Source organism: Sinocyclocheilus rhinocerous, unplaced genomic scaffold, assembly GCF_001515625.1.
Source record: "Sinocyclocheilus rhinocerous isolate Xijiao unplaced genomic scaffold, SAMN03320098_v1.1 scaffold2831, whole genome shotgun sequence".
Taxonomy (NCBI): domain Eukaryota; kingdom Metazoa; phylum Chordata; class Actinopteri; order Cypriniformes; family Cyprinidae; genus Sinocyclocheilus; species Sinocyclocheilus rhinocerous.
In genome coordinates, this window is record NW_015659001.1 from 310,990 (window position 1) to 328,486 (window position 17,497).

Consider the following 17,497-nt stretch of genomic DNA (forward strand, 5'->3'; position numbering starts at 1 on the left):
AACAATAATGTACAGTATGTGGAAAATAATGTGTTTTTTTTTACCTTAGACTGCATAAACACATTTCATTACACCAAATACACAAAATAATGTTCTTTTTAGCAACATCATATGGCCCCTTTAAATAACATGTTAACGTTAAAATGGTGTCAATAATAATTAAACATTTTCAAACATTTCATACATTTTATGTAAAGAATGCCATAAATAAATAATGGCAGAATAGCACAAAATGCACATACAAAACAGTTCAAAAATTTCAGGTCGGCACGGTTTTTGTTTTTTTATATATATATAAATAAATATTTTTATTCAACAAGGGCGCATTAAATTGACCAAGTGAAAGGAAAAATGTTTATAATGTTACAAAAGATTATTATTTCAAATAAATACTGTTCTTCTGAACTTTCTATTCATTAAAGAATGTATCATGATTTCCACACTGTTTTTAAAACTGATAATAAGAAATGTTTTGAGTAGAAAATCAGCATTTTAGAATGATTAATGAAAATAGAAAAGTTATTTTAAACTGTTATAATATTTTACAATATTATTGTTTTTACTGTATTTTGATCAAATAAATTAGCGGTGTCCAATCCTGCTCCTGGAGAGCCACTGTCCTGAAACGTTTAATCCTTTAAGTCAGTCCAATTCCAATTTTTGTGCATATCTGGGGCCAGTTGCATAAACTTAGCCACCATGTTAAGACTGTGTCTTAAGAACTAGTTTGACCAACTAGCAGTTGCCAAGGGGTAATCAGGGTTACTTTTCCAATACAAATAAGACCAATATACCTTTTCATAACTGAATTAAAAAGTTATGACCAGTCTTGAAGAAAAAAAATAGATGACTAGCCTAACCTTTTAAGACTAGTCTACACAGTTTATGCAACTGGCCCCTGATTGGAATCCGATCATATTTAGCAAGTGTGAACGGCAAAAAAATCTCATATAATATGATTTTTAGAAATCCGTTTCAAGCTACATTAATTCATATGTGGTTTGAAATCCAATTCAAATCACATTTCTGGAAATCTGTTTCAGTTTGATCGCTCAGATGGGATTTTGCGTAGCTTTTTTGCCTGTGTCACTTTCTCACGCCACGTAAAACGTAAACACATCAGACCAGACGCTGTTTGTAGAAAACATGCGGAATGTCTTTGCAGAAACAAGGTTGTGTTATTTTGAAGTGCTTTGGAGTTGTTTAGACACAGCAACAGTCTGAAGTGTGTGATGGACCAAATAAATCATCTGACTGAGAACCATTCCAGACAGCAGAGCCGCGGCACAGAAAATCACTGAGGACACCAAGTCCTTTGTTTTAAGCCCACACTAGAATTTGTGAAAACTAGAAGCACACATTAATACAGCACAGTGTTTGAGCAAAGAAGCTATAGAGGGTCTGCTGAAGCCATTAAGGGTGTACAGTATCAAAACCAACAGCTGGACTCACTGACCCCCTCTTCATTTTCCACTTTCTCTCAATGTTCAAGACTCATTGTTCATTTCCTCATGCTTTGGCCTTTTCCCAGATGAGAACAGGGGTCAGGGCAGCACAAAAACATAAGAGAGATTAAAAAAAAACACGTTTCTCAGAATTTGTTTTCCATCAAGAGGTGGGTAAATGTAATAATTACTCATCAGTAATTTCTCCACACATATACAGCATGCGGTCTTGAGGTGGAAAAGGTTACAGTGTTCTTTTTATGTAAAAGAAATACTTCTTACAGGGTAAAAGCAATGCTGTATGAATCGGCATGATTGTAGAAAGCCAGTAAATCTACTCTTCATGGCTCATGTCCAAATGTCTAAAGTGGACTTAAACCAATGAGAAGACAGCATAAAACTTCTCAGAAGGACATTGTTTACAGTTACATAATGACTTATGAACTTCTAAGCATATTTTTGTCAAGCGTGCTCTCTCAGAAGTGCTTTTTATATTGAAAAGCTTCACTTAGATGTTACAACCCATGAACCTAATAATACATTTTAAGAGTTATTGATGATGATTTTTATTGCTCTTTTATGCATTACACTTAATAAAATACAAAATACAAATAAAGGAGAAATAATTTTTCTTCTGGTGAATTTATGTGGTGGGAAAAGACAAAAGTACTAAGCACATCATTTAGAGCAAAGAGAAAATGAGACGAATAAAGTAACAAAACATAAAACATTGCTCGCCTTTAATGTGGAATGCAGCTCATTAGTGTCAACAGGACTACTGAATTTTGCCTAAAAAAACTATTTCTCCAAGTACTAACACATCTATGCAAAACTATAATTAGCAAAACTACATTTTATGATAGGCTTATAATGTTTAAATGTAGAAAGATTGCACTGCTATTGCCCTGTGAAATGACATTACAGATGGCTACAACAATCACTTTACTGACACACTCTGAAAATAAATCTTACTTAAAGAGATATTTCACTCTATTCTAAGAGATACTGAACTATCCTTTTAAGATAACTAGTGTAAACTCGGGTTTACTGTCAGTTCTTCATCCCCTCTTTTACTCCCAGACGGCATCACAGCTCACAGCTAATTTTAGACAAATCCAAAATAGAAAAGAGCCTTCATCTAGAAGACACTGGTTTACACCTGATGAATAGATAATGTCTGTTCAAACACTAAACTTGTACAATTCATACTTACTTACAATCCTCAAGGCCAAAAATGAACCCATTCCCAAAATTAACACAAAATTAAATGAAGTGCCAAATGCAAGCAGATTCTTGCTTCAATGAGTATGTAAATTGCAACATGGTTTAAATTCAAATGAACTGAACTTTAACAATAGTTCAAATTTCAATGATGTGAGCAACCGAAGAGATCAAAAGTTTTCGAATGATTTCAATGAAATGAATGAATGACATTTTGTACATTATCATGAACTAATATGTAATTATGTTAAATCTGCACTACAGAAAATTATGTTATTGAAGTAGAACCCTAAAGTTCAAATTCATATTCTTGTCTTATTCTGATTCACTATGGTATGTCTACCATATGATTTATGGTTTAGCCTGTCTGGTTGCAATTCTTGGAAAATAGTAGGGTTATGTTATTCTTTTTTGTGTATTTATGTGATATCCGTAAATATAAAAACAAGGGCCGGCTACTGTACCATGTGTGACTTCTAAACAGCAACCCTCGGTAACTTTCAGGGAATCATCCATTGTCAAAACAAAGAGTCAGTAATGGAAAGTGAAAGTCTTTGCCAAAACAAAATTCAAACCACAACTGCAGATATGATACTGTGGAGCCCCGCACATGACATGTGAGAAAAATATACATATATCGTAGCCACGAATAACAAATTAATTCACACAAGCTTAATTCATTCCCTCGTCACTTGTGTGAATATATGCCCTCATTGTTTGATCTTTGTTTTTGGTTGTAAATAAAAGTGAACAGCAAAAACATCAGTTTTTAGAAAAATGAACTACATTTGATAAACATTTAACTCCTATTTTGATTGCAAGTGGTCTTTAATTCTGGGCAAACAAAATCAAAAGTTATTATTTAACCACATTGACCTCCCTGTGGGAAGTTTGTTTTGCTTCACAGCTATTTCATTTTATATTTGTTTTAAAAATATTCCTTGTGCACAAACGTCTGTTATATAATTTAAGTATAACATTGCTGTTAATTAAATTATAAAAGAGCCCAGCAGGTGGTATTTTACAAAGCTGCAAGCCAAACAAAAATGACTCACATAATATTGAGCCAGTGTAAATGAGCAAAGCAAACTGAATTTCTGAATGGATTCAGATTTCTGCAGCGATAGTGAGACTGGCAGAGTGGAGATGAGTGGTGTGTGTGTGTGTGTGTGTGTGTGCATGTGAGTGTGCGCGCGTGGGGGTCACCAAAAAGGAAAGAAAAATGGTAGGATCCATTTCCCTTGACTCAAGGTCCCTGCACTGACTCTTAAGGGTTGAATCAATTTTTAAACTACTCTCCATAAAGCTACGGCACATCATTGGCCTTGCAGAGCTTGTTCTAGGCCTAATCTCCAGCCATCATCTGCTGACACCGGGCCAAAAGTCTGCAGCAGTCCCAACATCCCATAATTCACTGCTGCTGATAGTGCTCCAGGAAAATGTTGCCCTTGTACACTAATCTAGGAGCAGACTGAATCATACGCCTCAGAAGCTTCTAAAACAATTTTAGAACAGCCTTTTTCTGCTGATAATATAAAATTTTAGGTTCCTCTTTAAATAAAATGATGCCAAATCTAATTAGCCCAGGGGTATCATCTGCCAAACATTTCTTTCATCAACTACACTGTTGCTCAGGGATAATGGGTTATCAGATAAAGAAGAAAATGATAATGTGTATTTGATGTACTATCACATCTGTCATCAAGATATAACGTCAACAGTCTGACACTATCTAAATACAGGATAAAAGAGACTATTCATTTTATGGCACAAAAGAAAAGCACAAAAATCATTATCCACACTTAACCTCTTTTAAACCCCAGGTTTGAGCCATTTTAACCCTCAATGAAGCAACACTTGACACTAGCACGTTTGAAAGGGTGTAAGCACCAATTGTGCACTGTTAACCCTAAAATGCAACTCCATGGTGTACTGTGATATTAAGCCTAAATGTTAAGCTTTAATAAGAGAGAGTAGGGAAAGATACCAGGCTGAAAAAGACACACTCAAACTTTGTTTCTGCATGTGATGCAGTTTGTTTTCACACCTAGCAGCTCTCTTCAGTAACGGTGTGGAATGGGCGGTGCTCAGGCTTTGAACAGATGGACGCGATGCAGTGGGTCAGAAATTAGCTGCGTCGTCCCCGGTGACCTGCCACCTGACAGCATCAGCACCACAGCAACACCGCCATCCAATAAAAGAGCAGCCACTGAATTTGTGAGTTAGGCGACTAGAGTCTAATGTACAAAATATATGGATGTGATCCAGTGGCGTTTAACAACCAGAAAGTGTCCAAAGTATTTACTTTATAACAGTAAAAAGTGTTTGTGTGTGTGTGTGTGTGTGTGTGTGTGGGTGGGTGTACAGTGCCTTCCTTAAGTATTGGGACAGTAATGACAAAATTGCTTTGTTTGCTGTGTAGTCAAGACATCTGCAAATATGATTAAAAGATGAATATGAGACAAAACTACAGAATGTCACATTTTATTATTAGCTGTTTTAGCACATACATGTGTTTCCCAATAAAAAGGACAGGACTTTTAGAGTTTATCCCACTATTTGATGTGAGCATAAGTATTGGGACAGTTGAACTTAAGGCAGATGTAAAAGATTAAAAGCTATTATTTAGTTGCAGATCTCTTGCGTGCAATCAGAGCAGTGAGTCTGCGACCCATAGACATCACCAGACTCTTGGTCTTATCCTTTGAAATGCGTTTCCCAGCCTTTAATGCAGCCCATTCCAACTGTTGCTTGTTTTGGGGAGTTTCTGCCTTTAGTCTCCTCTTCAGCTGGTGAAATTCATGTTCAGTCGGATTTAAATCTGGAGATTGATTTGGGCAATCTAAGACTTTCCATTTCTTTGCCCTGATAAACTCCTTGACTGAACTGGCAGGGTGTTTTGGGTCATTGTCCTGATGCAATATGAAGCGCTTCCCAATGAATCTGGTGGCATTTTCTCGAACATTGGTAGCCAAGATGTTTCTGTACAATTCTGCAATCATTCTGCTACTGTCATCATACATTAAGTCATCATTAAAGTTGACAGAGCCTGTTCCAGAGACAGCTATGCATGCCCATGCCATGACACCACCTCCACCTGCTTTACAGATGAGGCAGTATGCCTTAGGATCATTTGCAGTTCCCTTTTTCTCCACACTTTTGCTTTCCCATCACTTAGATAAAGGTTCATCTTTGTCTCATCTGTCCATAAAACTCTCTTCCAAATCTCTACTGGCTCACATTTGTGCTTTTTTGCAAACTTGCTGATCAGAGGTTTGCATCTTGCTGTGTAGCTCTAATTGACTTTTCTTTTAGCATCCAAATTGCTTGCTTTTTTCTCAAAGTCAGCTCCCTCGTCTTCATCCTGGTTTGTGTGTATCGTCATCGAATGCAAGACTTAGAATGCAGAAGCAATGGATATAACTGATACGACACATTCCCTGCTTTTAATATCTGAAGAATTAATGCAACAGGACACAGCTGATCACTTAGAAAGACCTGTGAGGCAACTGTCCCAATACTTATGCTCACATCAGATAGGGGGATGAAACTCTAAAAAAGTGCTGATCTTCTTAGCTAGTAAAACTTTTTATTATTGGCTTATTCTATGTGTTGAATAAGCCAATAATAAAATGAGACTGTAGTTTTGTCTCACATTCACCTTTTATTCATATTAACAGATTTATTGACTCCACAGCAAACAGAGCAATTTTGTCTTTACTGTCCCAATACTTATGGAGGGCTTTGTAAGTTGGGGGGGTCTGTAAGGTTTTAATACTTTTATTCAGCAAGGAGGATGCAATAAAATTGATTAAAAATGACAGCAAAGACATTAATAATGTTACAAAAGATTTACATTTCAAGTAAATAATGTATCAAAGTTCCCACAAATATATTAAGCAGCACAACTGTTTTCATCATTGATAATCAGAAATGTTTCTGCAAATAATCATATTATAATCATCAATGTTTCAGCAAATCAGCATATTATACTGATTTCTGAAGGATCATGTGACACTGAAGACTGGAGAAATTATGCTGAAAATTCAGCTTTGATCACAGGAATAAATGACCTTTTACAATATATTCAAATAGAAACCAGTTATTTCGAATTGTAATAATATTTCACAATATTACTGTTTTTACAATATTTTTTATCAAACCTTGGTCAGCGTGAGACTTCTTTCAAAAACATAAAAAAATCTTACCAACCCCAAACTTTTGACTGGTAGTGTATATATGCTAAACTTATTTCTATGAAATTCTTGAAAAGTGTGCTTTAAATAACTGTACTGACATTACAACATTATGACATAACATATTTTTTGTATAGACTCTGAATCAAAGTTTCAAGACTTTTGTAACTACTTGAATGCAAGCAAACTAATGATCTGTTAAGCATTACTGAATATAAAGTTATTCTAGTGTCGCCAAAGAACTTTCAGACTGATATGTTTTCAATTTGCCTGTTTTTGCTAAACGAATGCAGTCATATATAACTCCGAGTTAACCTTGAGCCAAAAATTGAAACTATTCTTTCGTATGCTGTATGTAATAGTTTTTCCAGTCTCTCTGACAGGAAAGAGGCCAATTATACAGAGGCATATGTTACACTCGCACAAAAAGGTCTTAAGACACACAGTCACAAAGTGTGTCTGCTCCGCGCTCACTACAATTACAGCAGTCAGTAAGAATGACCTTATTTGTTCCTACTGCCTCTTTCAGCTGCACTGGCCAACTGCACACAGCTGCTGCCAAAGGCTTTCCAAAGCCTCAGCAAGCACTGCGATCATTCAGCTTTCCACAGGAGAGAGACAGAGATAAATAGTTTCAGAGATAGTGAAGGAGAAAGGGAGGAAAACTATGACAGGGGTTTTATTAATGGGCAGTACACAGTTCATGCATACTGCAAAAAGTGAACACACTGTAAAAAATAATTTCATAAATTTTTTTACCCCGTCAAATTGGTTTTTCTTGTTTTAAGCACAAAAATGTAATAATCTTTATGCTTTTATGCTAGAAAAAAGTTATTGTAAATATAATGAAAAGAAAAAGTAAGGAGCTAAGCTTTCCTAGTAACTTTATCGTAAGAATGTTTAAATATTTATCTTTAAATATTTTTTACAAGAAAAGACAAAAATACTGATTAAAAGTTTTTTTTATAGTTCGAAGAGCTAATTCTACATGCATGTGAATCTTAAAATTCACTTTCACTGGTGTAACACAGTGATTCCGTCATATTCAATATTTTCTACATTAATTCGATATTCTATTATATATACATATATTATATGTCATTATTTTATTTGACTTGAATTCATGGTTTTAGTTAACTAAAGCTAAAACTAAATAAAAAAAAACATTTTGTTACTTGAAATTAAATAAACTAACTTTTTTAGCTAGCTAAACATGTTATCGTTTTAATTTATAAATTTAAAAATATATAAAATTGTGAATTAAAACCCGCTTTAAATTATCAATAAAAATTGTAATAGTATCTCAGTGATAACACTGGTTGACTTTAACCAGTTCTTTTTATTTTACTTTACTATGTTTTTCTTTTCTTTTGTTTTTATTTCCAGTTAAAGCTGAGTGTTTTATTATCTACTGGATCTTCAATCTAATGGGTGATATAATTCAGAAAATATGTTTTCTCAAGTACTATGGGATCACTCTAGCAAGAGCCAAGTATATAATGAAAAGAAGACAGCAAATTCCCCAGTGGGGATCTGTGGGCTTTAACTGACAGTTTGCTACAATTCATATTTCACACTATATACAAAACAAAATTGTTGGAATTATACAAAATGTTTTTATGCCTACCTGTGTGATCAAGAACTCCTACAGTAAATGTAGAAAAAGACAAATTGCTCCAATTTCCCCCAAAAAACAAACAGCTAAAACACACAGAAAATGTTGATCAAGTAGTGCAGAAGGAACTATGTCTGTGGAACGTCTAAACACCTCTTAAAATTCACATTTTTGAGATTAAAATGACTCCAAGATAAATGATGTTTTCCACCTTTAACGCAATATTCTACAACAATTCAAGTAGCAAACAAATCACTTTTTTACATCTCAAAACCATTCAGGTTTAATAGGGGTGTGTAGACATTGTACTGTACATCATGGGACACAGGATTTTATGATTCATTCTCTGATAACAACTGGCTGGATGTACAGGTACATTATCCCGTTTATTACACAGCTATCTGCCACATGAGTAAATAATTAGACACAAAATATTGATCTGAGCTTTTTAAACATAAAGCTTCCGCAAAAAAAAAAAAAAAAAAAAACATTTCCAAACAAACTGCTTTGAGCCTAGACCAAGTTCAGACATTTAAAGCATAATGTACACTCATATCACTAATTATACAGCTTTTCACCACATAAATAATGAAGAGGGCATAAAATGTTATTTGAGAAGAAAGCATTTGAAAATCATGCTTGTTTATTATCTTCAATCCATTACAGAGTACAAAACAGTATTTCTGACAAAAAGATGAACACTTCAACAATATTACCGCAGGCCTACTATTAAAGGGATAGTTCACCCAAAAATGAAAATTACCCCATGATTTACTCACCCTCAAGTCATCCTGTATATGACTTTATTCTTTCAGACAAATACAATCAGAGTTACATAAAAAAATATCCTGGCTCTTCCAAGCTTTATAATGGCAGTGAATGGGTGTCGAGATTTTGAAGTGCATCTATCCATCATAAAAGGGGGGGGGGGTATGAACATAATAAATATGATATAATTATTATGTAATATGAACATAATAAACTCAAACCCAACTGCGTTATCTTGAAAATAAGCCACATACCAAAATATAGCGTCCCGCACCTGCCTACTTTATTAACTCCATAAACTGGATTGCTTCATGAGCCGAGCCCAAACAACAAACCCAGAGATACTTAATAATCATTGATTAAAAGAGGACATGGCAACCTTTCAAGAGTGCTCTCTGCAAAGTAGCCTTCCAAACAAAAGTTTATGGTGGTTTAGTTAAAATCGCTGAACAGTCTTTGGTCACTGTAATTCACTCCTGTATTGTGACTCATGAAACCACACATTGTGTCCGTGGCAAATAACTGTTTGAATGAAATTAGAGAGAGTGTGGTCAGTGTGACATGAGAGATGTGAAAGAAGTGCCGGCCTCCAGTTCCCAGATGAATGGTATGTTATTCGGCATTGCTACTGATGTTATTATCAGGCAATAACACCTCGGAAAAATCAAAAATCGTTTTGACCAACATTGCTTACAGATATTCAAACTTTTCCATTGATTATCAGTTATTACATATCATGTTTACAGATAAATGGCTCCATCTGGTTTGTCTCTAAATATAGTGCATTCAGCAACACTATTACACCAGTGCAATTTCAACAGTGTCACAGGTAATGTGACTTAATATTTGACTGTTTTATCTTTCTATTAATATTCAATGCAATATTAGGCTCATAAAGCCTAACCTAATATTGGTTCTTCTGTAATTACAAATGGACTTCAGGGGGAAAAATTTAAATGCTACAAACGTGTTGAACACAGCCCTTTGAAAGTAAGATAAAGCCATTCCAGACATAAGAAACTAAACAGCTGCAACTGTGCTATTCAGCTGTTGACATCTAACAGCCTGAGACCAGACAAGTGTCTCGCACCCTTGGCAGAAGAAGCCATGCACTGTCTCACAAACATGTACACACTTTCACACACAAGCGACACTTTGGGTTAAAGGGATAGTTCACCCAAAAATGAAAATTTTATGTTTATCTGCTTACCCCCAGGGCATCCAAGATGTAGGTGACTTTGTTTCTTCAGTAGAACACAAACGGAGATTTTTAGCTCCAGCCGTTGCAGTCTATCAGTCGTATAATGCATGGCAATGGTAACAAAATCTATGAGAGTAAAAAAAACATGCACAGACAAATCCAAATTAAACCCTGCGGCTATTTTTGGGTGAACTATCCCTTTAACCCACATCCCAGGGAGGCTGGACTGAATGCTTCGGGTTCGACTGACTAATCAGTGGCATTGTGACATCAAAACCACAGCTAGGAAATGCTATTGTTTATGTCTGAATTCCTTCCAGAGACATTGTTTACAAGTTAAAAGCAGTAGCCACAACCCTAGGCCACAAATAGGAAGCCAAAAAGAATATGTAAATAAACTGAAAATCTCCTTTTTCCATAATGTAAATCATTCTCAATGCAAGGAAAAACACACTCTTAATGGTCTTACCTTGAAAGAGTCATCAATAAAAACCCTGATAAGAATATAATGTGTGTCAATTAATCAATTAACCCCCCAAGCCACTTCATCAATTCCCTGTGTCACTTACTATTGGATAGACGGCATTCTGTGCTCGGTGGAAATACTAACGGCAGGTTGTTGTTCTACAAAGCCGACATCCATTCCGGTGAGTGTTAAATTAATGCATTAGGAACCTACTTTTGAACATGTAGTCTGAGTCGAGGAGAGGCGCTCAGCATATAGGGGGCTGCAAACTCAGCGATAAATATTCTCCAGCAGAGACAGCCTGGCCTGACGCTGTGAAGCAATAAAATGCTCTTCACAATCCGCAGAAAAATTCAAACAGCATGGCTCGGCACAAATATCATTCTCCCAGCTCATTTGTGAATCAGCGCCAAGTTTGTTTTCCACCAGACCTTTGCCAGGCTGCTTTCGCTTCACTCTAAGCAAAGAATTTTGGGATTTTTTAAGTTCAAAGCAGTAGCTGCACAAGCTCTCGTTCAAATTTAGCTTTCTTACCAAAACTGTGCAACAGTTGGCACATTTTACATTTACCAAATTAAACAGCTGAATCACATAATCGTAGTACCATAAGCCTCTCCATTTAGCAAAAAAATCCATTATCATTAAAGCCTATCAAATTATGGGTACCAGAGAAATCCTCAATTTGCGACTAATAATGCCCATGCAGGCCTAATACTGACAACAACAAAAAATCATGAATATGGAACTTCCTCTTATTCCCTTTCAAAGCACTTAATTGCCAAAAAAACGGAAATGAGCGGCAGTAGTGGAGTGAATGGACCAGAACGCTGAAACATTGCTCGTTTTCTCACAAGAGCTCGTTAAACAGCAATACATACACATACTCAATTACGACATTTCCCTAATTGTGCATCAGATTGGTGGTCTGGATATGAGTTATAGTTGCTTCATGTCAGAATATCTCTCGCTCTAGAACTGGGGTGTAACACTTAGGGTCAACATTAAAACACTGCAGACGCAGCTCCAGACACACTCTTAAGAACATGTTAGAGCCAATAATGTTGCATTGTATGTGTGGCTTAATGCAACATAATGATATTGTGTCCTGTCAATGTATTTGCATACTTTGTTATGATACTTGCATTGCATAATGAGAAAATCATCACATTTTAATTTACTTAAAGGTGCACTATGGAAGTTTTTTTTTTAATGAACAGCTGAACAGCTAAAAATTTACAAGAAACAATTACTGAGTACATAAAAAATCTGAATTCATAACTGTGTCCTTGCCTTACCCCGATTCACAATGGAGAGCTTATAATAACGATTTATAATTTGAGCTGTCAGATCGGATTTTGTGGGAAATGTCAGTTTTACATTATTCATCTTTGTATGGTCGTGTCATGCAATGTTCTTACATAAATTCTTACATGCGATGTATTATGTGAAATTGAAAGATAACTTTACTACACACAAATTATGGTTAAGTACACAAAGTAATATTGATGTTGGCAACATTAACGATAAAAACACTGCTAGTAACTTGCAATTTTTGGTCACACTTTATTTTAAGGTCCAATTCTCGCTATTAACAAACCATTTATGACATTTACCTCAATAAACTCCTAATTTGCTGCTTATTAGTAGTTAGTAAGGTAGTTGTTAAGTTTAGGTATTGGGTAGTATTAGAGATGTAGAATGTGATCGTGCAGAATATGTGCTTTATAAGTACTAATAAACAGCCAATATGTTAATAATAGGCATGCTAATAAGCAAGTAGTTAATAGTGAGAATCTATACTGAAGTGTTACCCAATTTTTGGTTTAAAAATAGCAATAGAGAGTCCAAAGTACTGTCTCAATGAAACACAAGTATTGACAGACTTTTTCTTCAATATTGTGATGTAGGCTACATCTGATCTGAATGTTATAGAAAAATGTAGGACAGGGACTTGGTTGTGTGCATCGGTTGTTAAATGGATTTTGAGATACAGTGTTGGACAATTTGATTAAAAATGATGGGGTCAAAAAAATGTACGCTATATGTACATTAAAGCTTAAAATTGTAAAGATTGGAATACTGCAAAAACAAAAAAACACAAAAAGCAGGAAAAACAGTTTGCATCAAGAGAACAAAATCATATCTTCCATGGAAACTGGTGCAAATAGAAATTCTGGCATTTCAGAATGAACAAAGCATTTTTTTTTTTCAGTCAGACATTTTTTGAAGCACATCTTTATTCAGTAAATTTGTTCATAGTTTATGCAGTTTAAGTGTTTCCATGTTTTTTATGCATGTTTTGACATTTTTACTATCTATCCAGCATCCCCAATTTGCCATCCTATATCCCCAAATTTACATAAAAATATGTGGACAGAAACTTGGATAGTAAAACATGTAGTGGAACTTTAGCTTCCTAAATTTAGGTTTGGTTGCAATTAACTTAATTGTATATTTTTGTTTAATGCATATTTTATTTTATTCTTTTCAGAAATAATTGATAAAACATGTACTGCCAGTACTACCATTGAACATCTAGCAGTTAAAAAAAAAAACACTTTTCTAACTGTATAGTTGAGCTGAAGAGTCAATCAAGAGACATTTTGGATGCAATGGATGCATTTAGCATTTTTAATAATCATTCAAATAATTGTTGATTTAGTCACTGTTCATTGCAGCCCTACTAACACTGACCCAAAGTAATGTCTATCTTATCAATGACAATGAGATTATAGCAGCTGTTATCAGAGCTATACTGCCTAATTTATCCTTTTAGCCACTTCTTTCCATTCCACTTGTCCATTTAAACGGTTTTGTTCAATACTTTGCTTAGGAATGCAGAGGAAATGACACAATATTCAGCTTTACTCCAGCATTGAACATGTGTACAGGACTAAAGTTCAGCCATGCAGGGAGATGGTATGTATTTCACTGACATTAAAAACAACCTTACTCCCAGTAGAAGGACTTCATCTGTCAAAACACCTTTCACCATAATAAGGCAGCCATCATTTCCTCTCTCAAGCACACAAGTGTGAAATCGCTTGTCAAAACCTCAGAGATGTCAAACAGGTTGAAGCAAGTGTGCAGTTGTAACTCAGCTCTTTTAATGTGCAAATGTACTCCACAGACTGTGCAAACAAAAATCTGAAATGAAGTCAACGATTCTACAAAGTTGGTTATTCCTTTTTAATATGCCTACCATGTAAACCAATTTTTTTGGTAAATGCCACCTGCATAAACCAATGAGTTGTTAACATTTTACATGCCCTGTGTGTGTTAGTTGAAAATCTTTATTGTACTTTTAAACCCAAGCAAGCAGCTTGCGTTCTTACTGTGATTGTCGTTTTCAGTGCTGCCCATTCGGGCCATCTCTGCGGGGTGGGCCTGTTTGGCAGTGCGCCCTTTTGACAAGCCCGAGGAAGGCTTCACCACCCGGGCACCGCTGGAGGTGTCCATGCCTGTTTAGGACACAAATAGATCAGGCCAAAGGAAAATGCATTATCTGCACAGCAACAACATAAACCCAAAGATGCTTTCACTGTATCTGAAAGTTTTTGAATTGGGATTACAGACACCTGCAGAGACAGTACAGCATACACACAGAATGGCACAATTCATACAGACACACACACCTAATTATTGTCATCGATTTTGTTGCCTGACTGCATGAGGGAAAATTATAATTACAGTCTTTCAGCACGGTTGCCTTCCAGTGTCTGTCTGTCTGTCTGTCTGTCCGTCCGTCCATCCGTCCGGTCCATGCATCCATCTATCTATCTATCTATCTATCTATCGATCTATCTATCTATCTAACTATCCGTCTGTCTACCTAACTGTCTGTCCGTACGTCTGTCTGTCTGTCTGTCTGTCCGTCCGTCCATCCGTCCGGTCCATCCATTCATCCGTCTATCCATCTATCTATCTATCTATCTATCCATCAGGCCGTCCATCTGTCTGTCTGTCTATCTATCTATACAGCCATCCATCCATCCATCCATCCTCCATCCGTCTATCTATCTTTCTGTCTGTCTATCCATCTGTCTAATCTATCTATCTATCTATCTGTCTATCTGTCTGTCTGTCTGTCTGTCTGTCTGTATCTGTTTATTTTTTATTTACTACACATGATCATTTTAATTTTAACTTAATGTGCATAATAATAACAACAACAATAATAATAATAATAAATGGATTAATCAATTTAAAACTCTGGCTGAATGTTTTTTTTTTCACAGTCATCAATCCAGAAGGGAAACAGGCAGTTTATTGCAATGAATGAAGCCTGACAATGCCTAATTAAAATAAACAGCACTGATTAGAATGTGATCATACTTTCTTATTAACTTAAATCAATGTCATTTCACTTCTTCATTAGGTTTGGCCTAATGGGTCACTAATTTGTGTCTTTTTAAACAGCCATTAATTTAGTGTTCTTTTATTTGCTGAACAGTGGCCGGGCTTATGGCTGTATGATTTATCACGTGTCAAAGGAGATTTTATGAACACCACAGATAAATGTTTCATCTAATGCATGCCGTGGGAAGAGGCGCTTGTACATTTCCGGTGAGTGCTAATTGAAAGGGTTTACTTTAGGCAATACTGCGTGATCATGACAAACTTTCATAAGACTAAAAGTTGAAAAGCTACTGTACATGTACTGACACAGACACATACAGTACGTCTGAAAGAGATGTGATATCAAGCTGTAACCCCTCTAACCATCACAGCATACTGTTTTAAAATGCCAACCAAAACAACAGGTACTGCTCACAGCTGTGCTATTAAACCACAAAACAGGCCCACATAATGCATCACCAGATCACAGAACGACCCTCCCATCACCTAACCCACAAAGAAGAACGATAGATCTTCAAGTGCTGAAGATCATTACACCAAATTATTTATGGCCCAGAGACTGAAGCTCATTTGTGAGCCAGAAGTTTATTCCAAAAAGGAAAAGAGCAATAAGGTAATAGGAAAAGCAGCTGGTAGGACTAAGTGCTATGGTATTTGGGGAATTTATCACACACACTTTAGAAAGGCTGTGGATGGAAGTGTGTCTACACAATCAGAGAAACACACATGGCTCATTCCTGCTATGCAGTACCTATCAAAACTGTAACTTCTGAAGAATAAATATGCTTGATATGTAATTTAATGATATTATTCCAAACTTTCTAAAATGCTCTGATCAGAATCAAACACGTCAGCATTATTAATTATATAATGACATTATTTACACAATAACAAGAAAATGAATAAAACGGTTACTTACAAGAATACAATCAAGAGCTTTTTAATATTAAAAAGCAGATTTCTGTAATTTTATCAAACAGGATGGCATTTTTAGAGTGGAACAAACCAATACCACAAAAACACAGTGCATTAGTATTTTTAGATGTTTATTCTGTTGTTTTCCCAAGGGAAAAAAATGATGACACTTCCTGGCAGATGATGTCATAGGGAGCTTGTTTTGTAGTAATTTTCAAGTTAAAGAGTTTACCACAGACTAACATGACGGAAAATGATATTGAGGGCACAGTAAAAATCTATATTGATTCTCGATTAAAACACTATTTCCAAGATTGCAACAACACAAAATGAAGGTCTTAAATCATTTTCACTCCACAGTAAAACTAATATCTGATTTTCATATTCAACATTTCAACAAACTTTTAATAACCCAATGTGCTAGAACATACATGACAAGGACCTGAAAATGTAGGCCTGCTACTGCACAGTAAGAATGACCCACATAAGTCTTTTTAAGTGCTCAAACAGTGAGTGAGTGTATGTATCATGTCTGACAGTTTACCCATAAACACCACAACACATTCTTCTTGTATATTTCATTCCCAAAAAAGCCTTAACACCTTGTAACGCGTTAAACCACGCCGCTTTGCACAGTCCGGCGAGCTTATGCCTTTATTGGCAGTATTGACAGATAATCGACTTCTCGAAGGCCACACCTACCTGGAAAGTCACCCAACACTGGCGGGTGAGCGGGTGAGCGGGTCACCCACGTGGGGTCAGGCTGTAGCCTTTACTCTCGCGTCGCGCCGCTTGACTTTACATGGCAAACGCACCTGACGCGCGGGGAGTCGCGGACACACGGGCGTCACGGTCGGTAGCCACACTCACGTCCCCCGCTGTGAGTATCCGCGGAGGAAGATGATGATGAAGAAGAAGAAGAAGGAGGAGGAAGAAAAAAGAGCAAGCTGATGCAAATGCCCACAAGCCGAACACTTTCACCGCTTTCACCGACTGCACTCGGCGCCCCTCTTCATTAATATGTAATCCACGAGCTCTCTCATTCAAATCCAACTCAAAAGCACGCGCACAAAAACGCAGAAACGCCGCCAAAAATATGAAAATACAAGAAGCTTTCATAGGCAGTGAAGCAAAAGAAGATGAAGAAGAAGAAGAAGAAGAAGAAGGAGGAGGAAGAAAAAAGAGCAAGCTGATGCAAATGCCCACAAGCCGAACACTTTCACCGTGTTTCCAGACTGCACTCGGCGCCCCTCTTCATTAATATGTAATCCACGAGCTCTCTCATTCAAATCCAACTCAAAAGCACGCGCA

The 17,497-nt window shown here is 36.2% G+C and overlaps 1 protein-coding gene across 1 annotated transcript in view; it reads right to left on the reverse strand.

Annotated features, from left to right (window-relative positions):
* LOC107723120 (zinc finger protein 512B-like) overlaps positions 1-17,160 on the reverse strand; it is a 57,286-nt gene extending 40,126 nt beyond the window's left edge. Inside the window, exons 1-2 of the mRNA XM_016531633.1 lie at positions 16,889-17,160; positions 14,248-14,373 (exon numbers count right to left, since the gene is read on the reverse strand). Coding sequence (XP_016387119.1) covers positions 14,248-14,371 — 124 coding nt within the window. The 5' untranslated portion in view covers positions 14,372-14,373; positions 16,889-17,160. The remainder of the gene's footprint in view (positions 1-14,247; positions 14,374-16,888) is intronic.
* Positions 17,161-17,497: the final 337 nt, after the last annotated feature.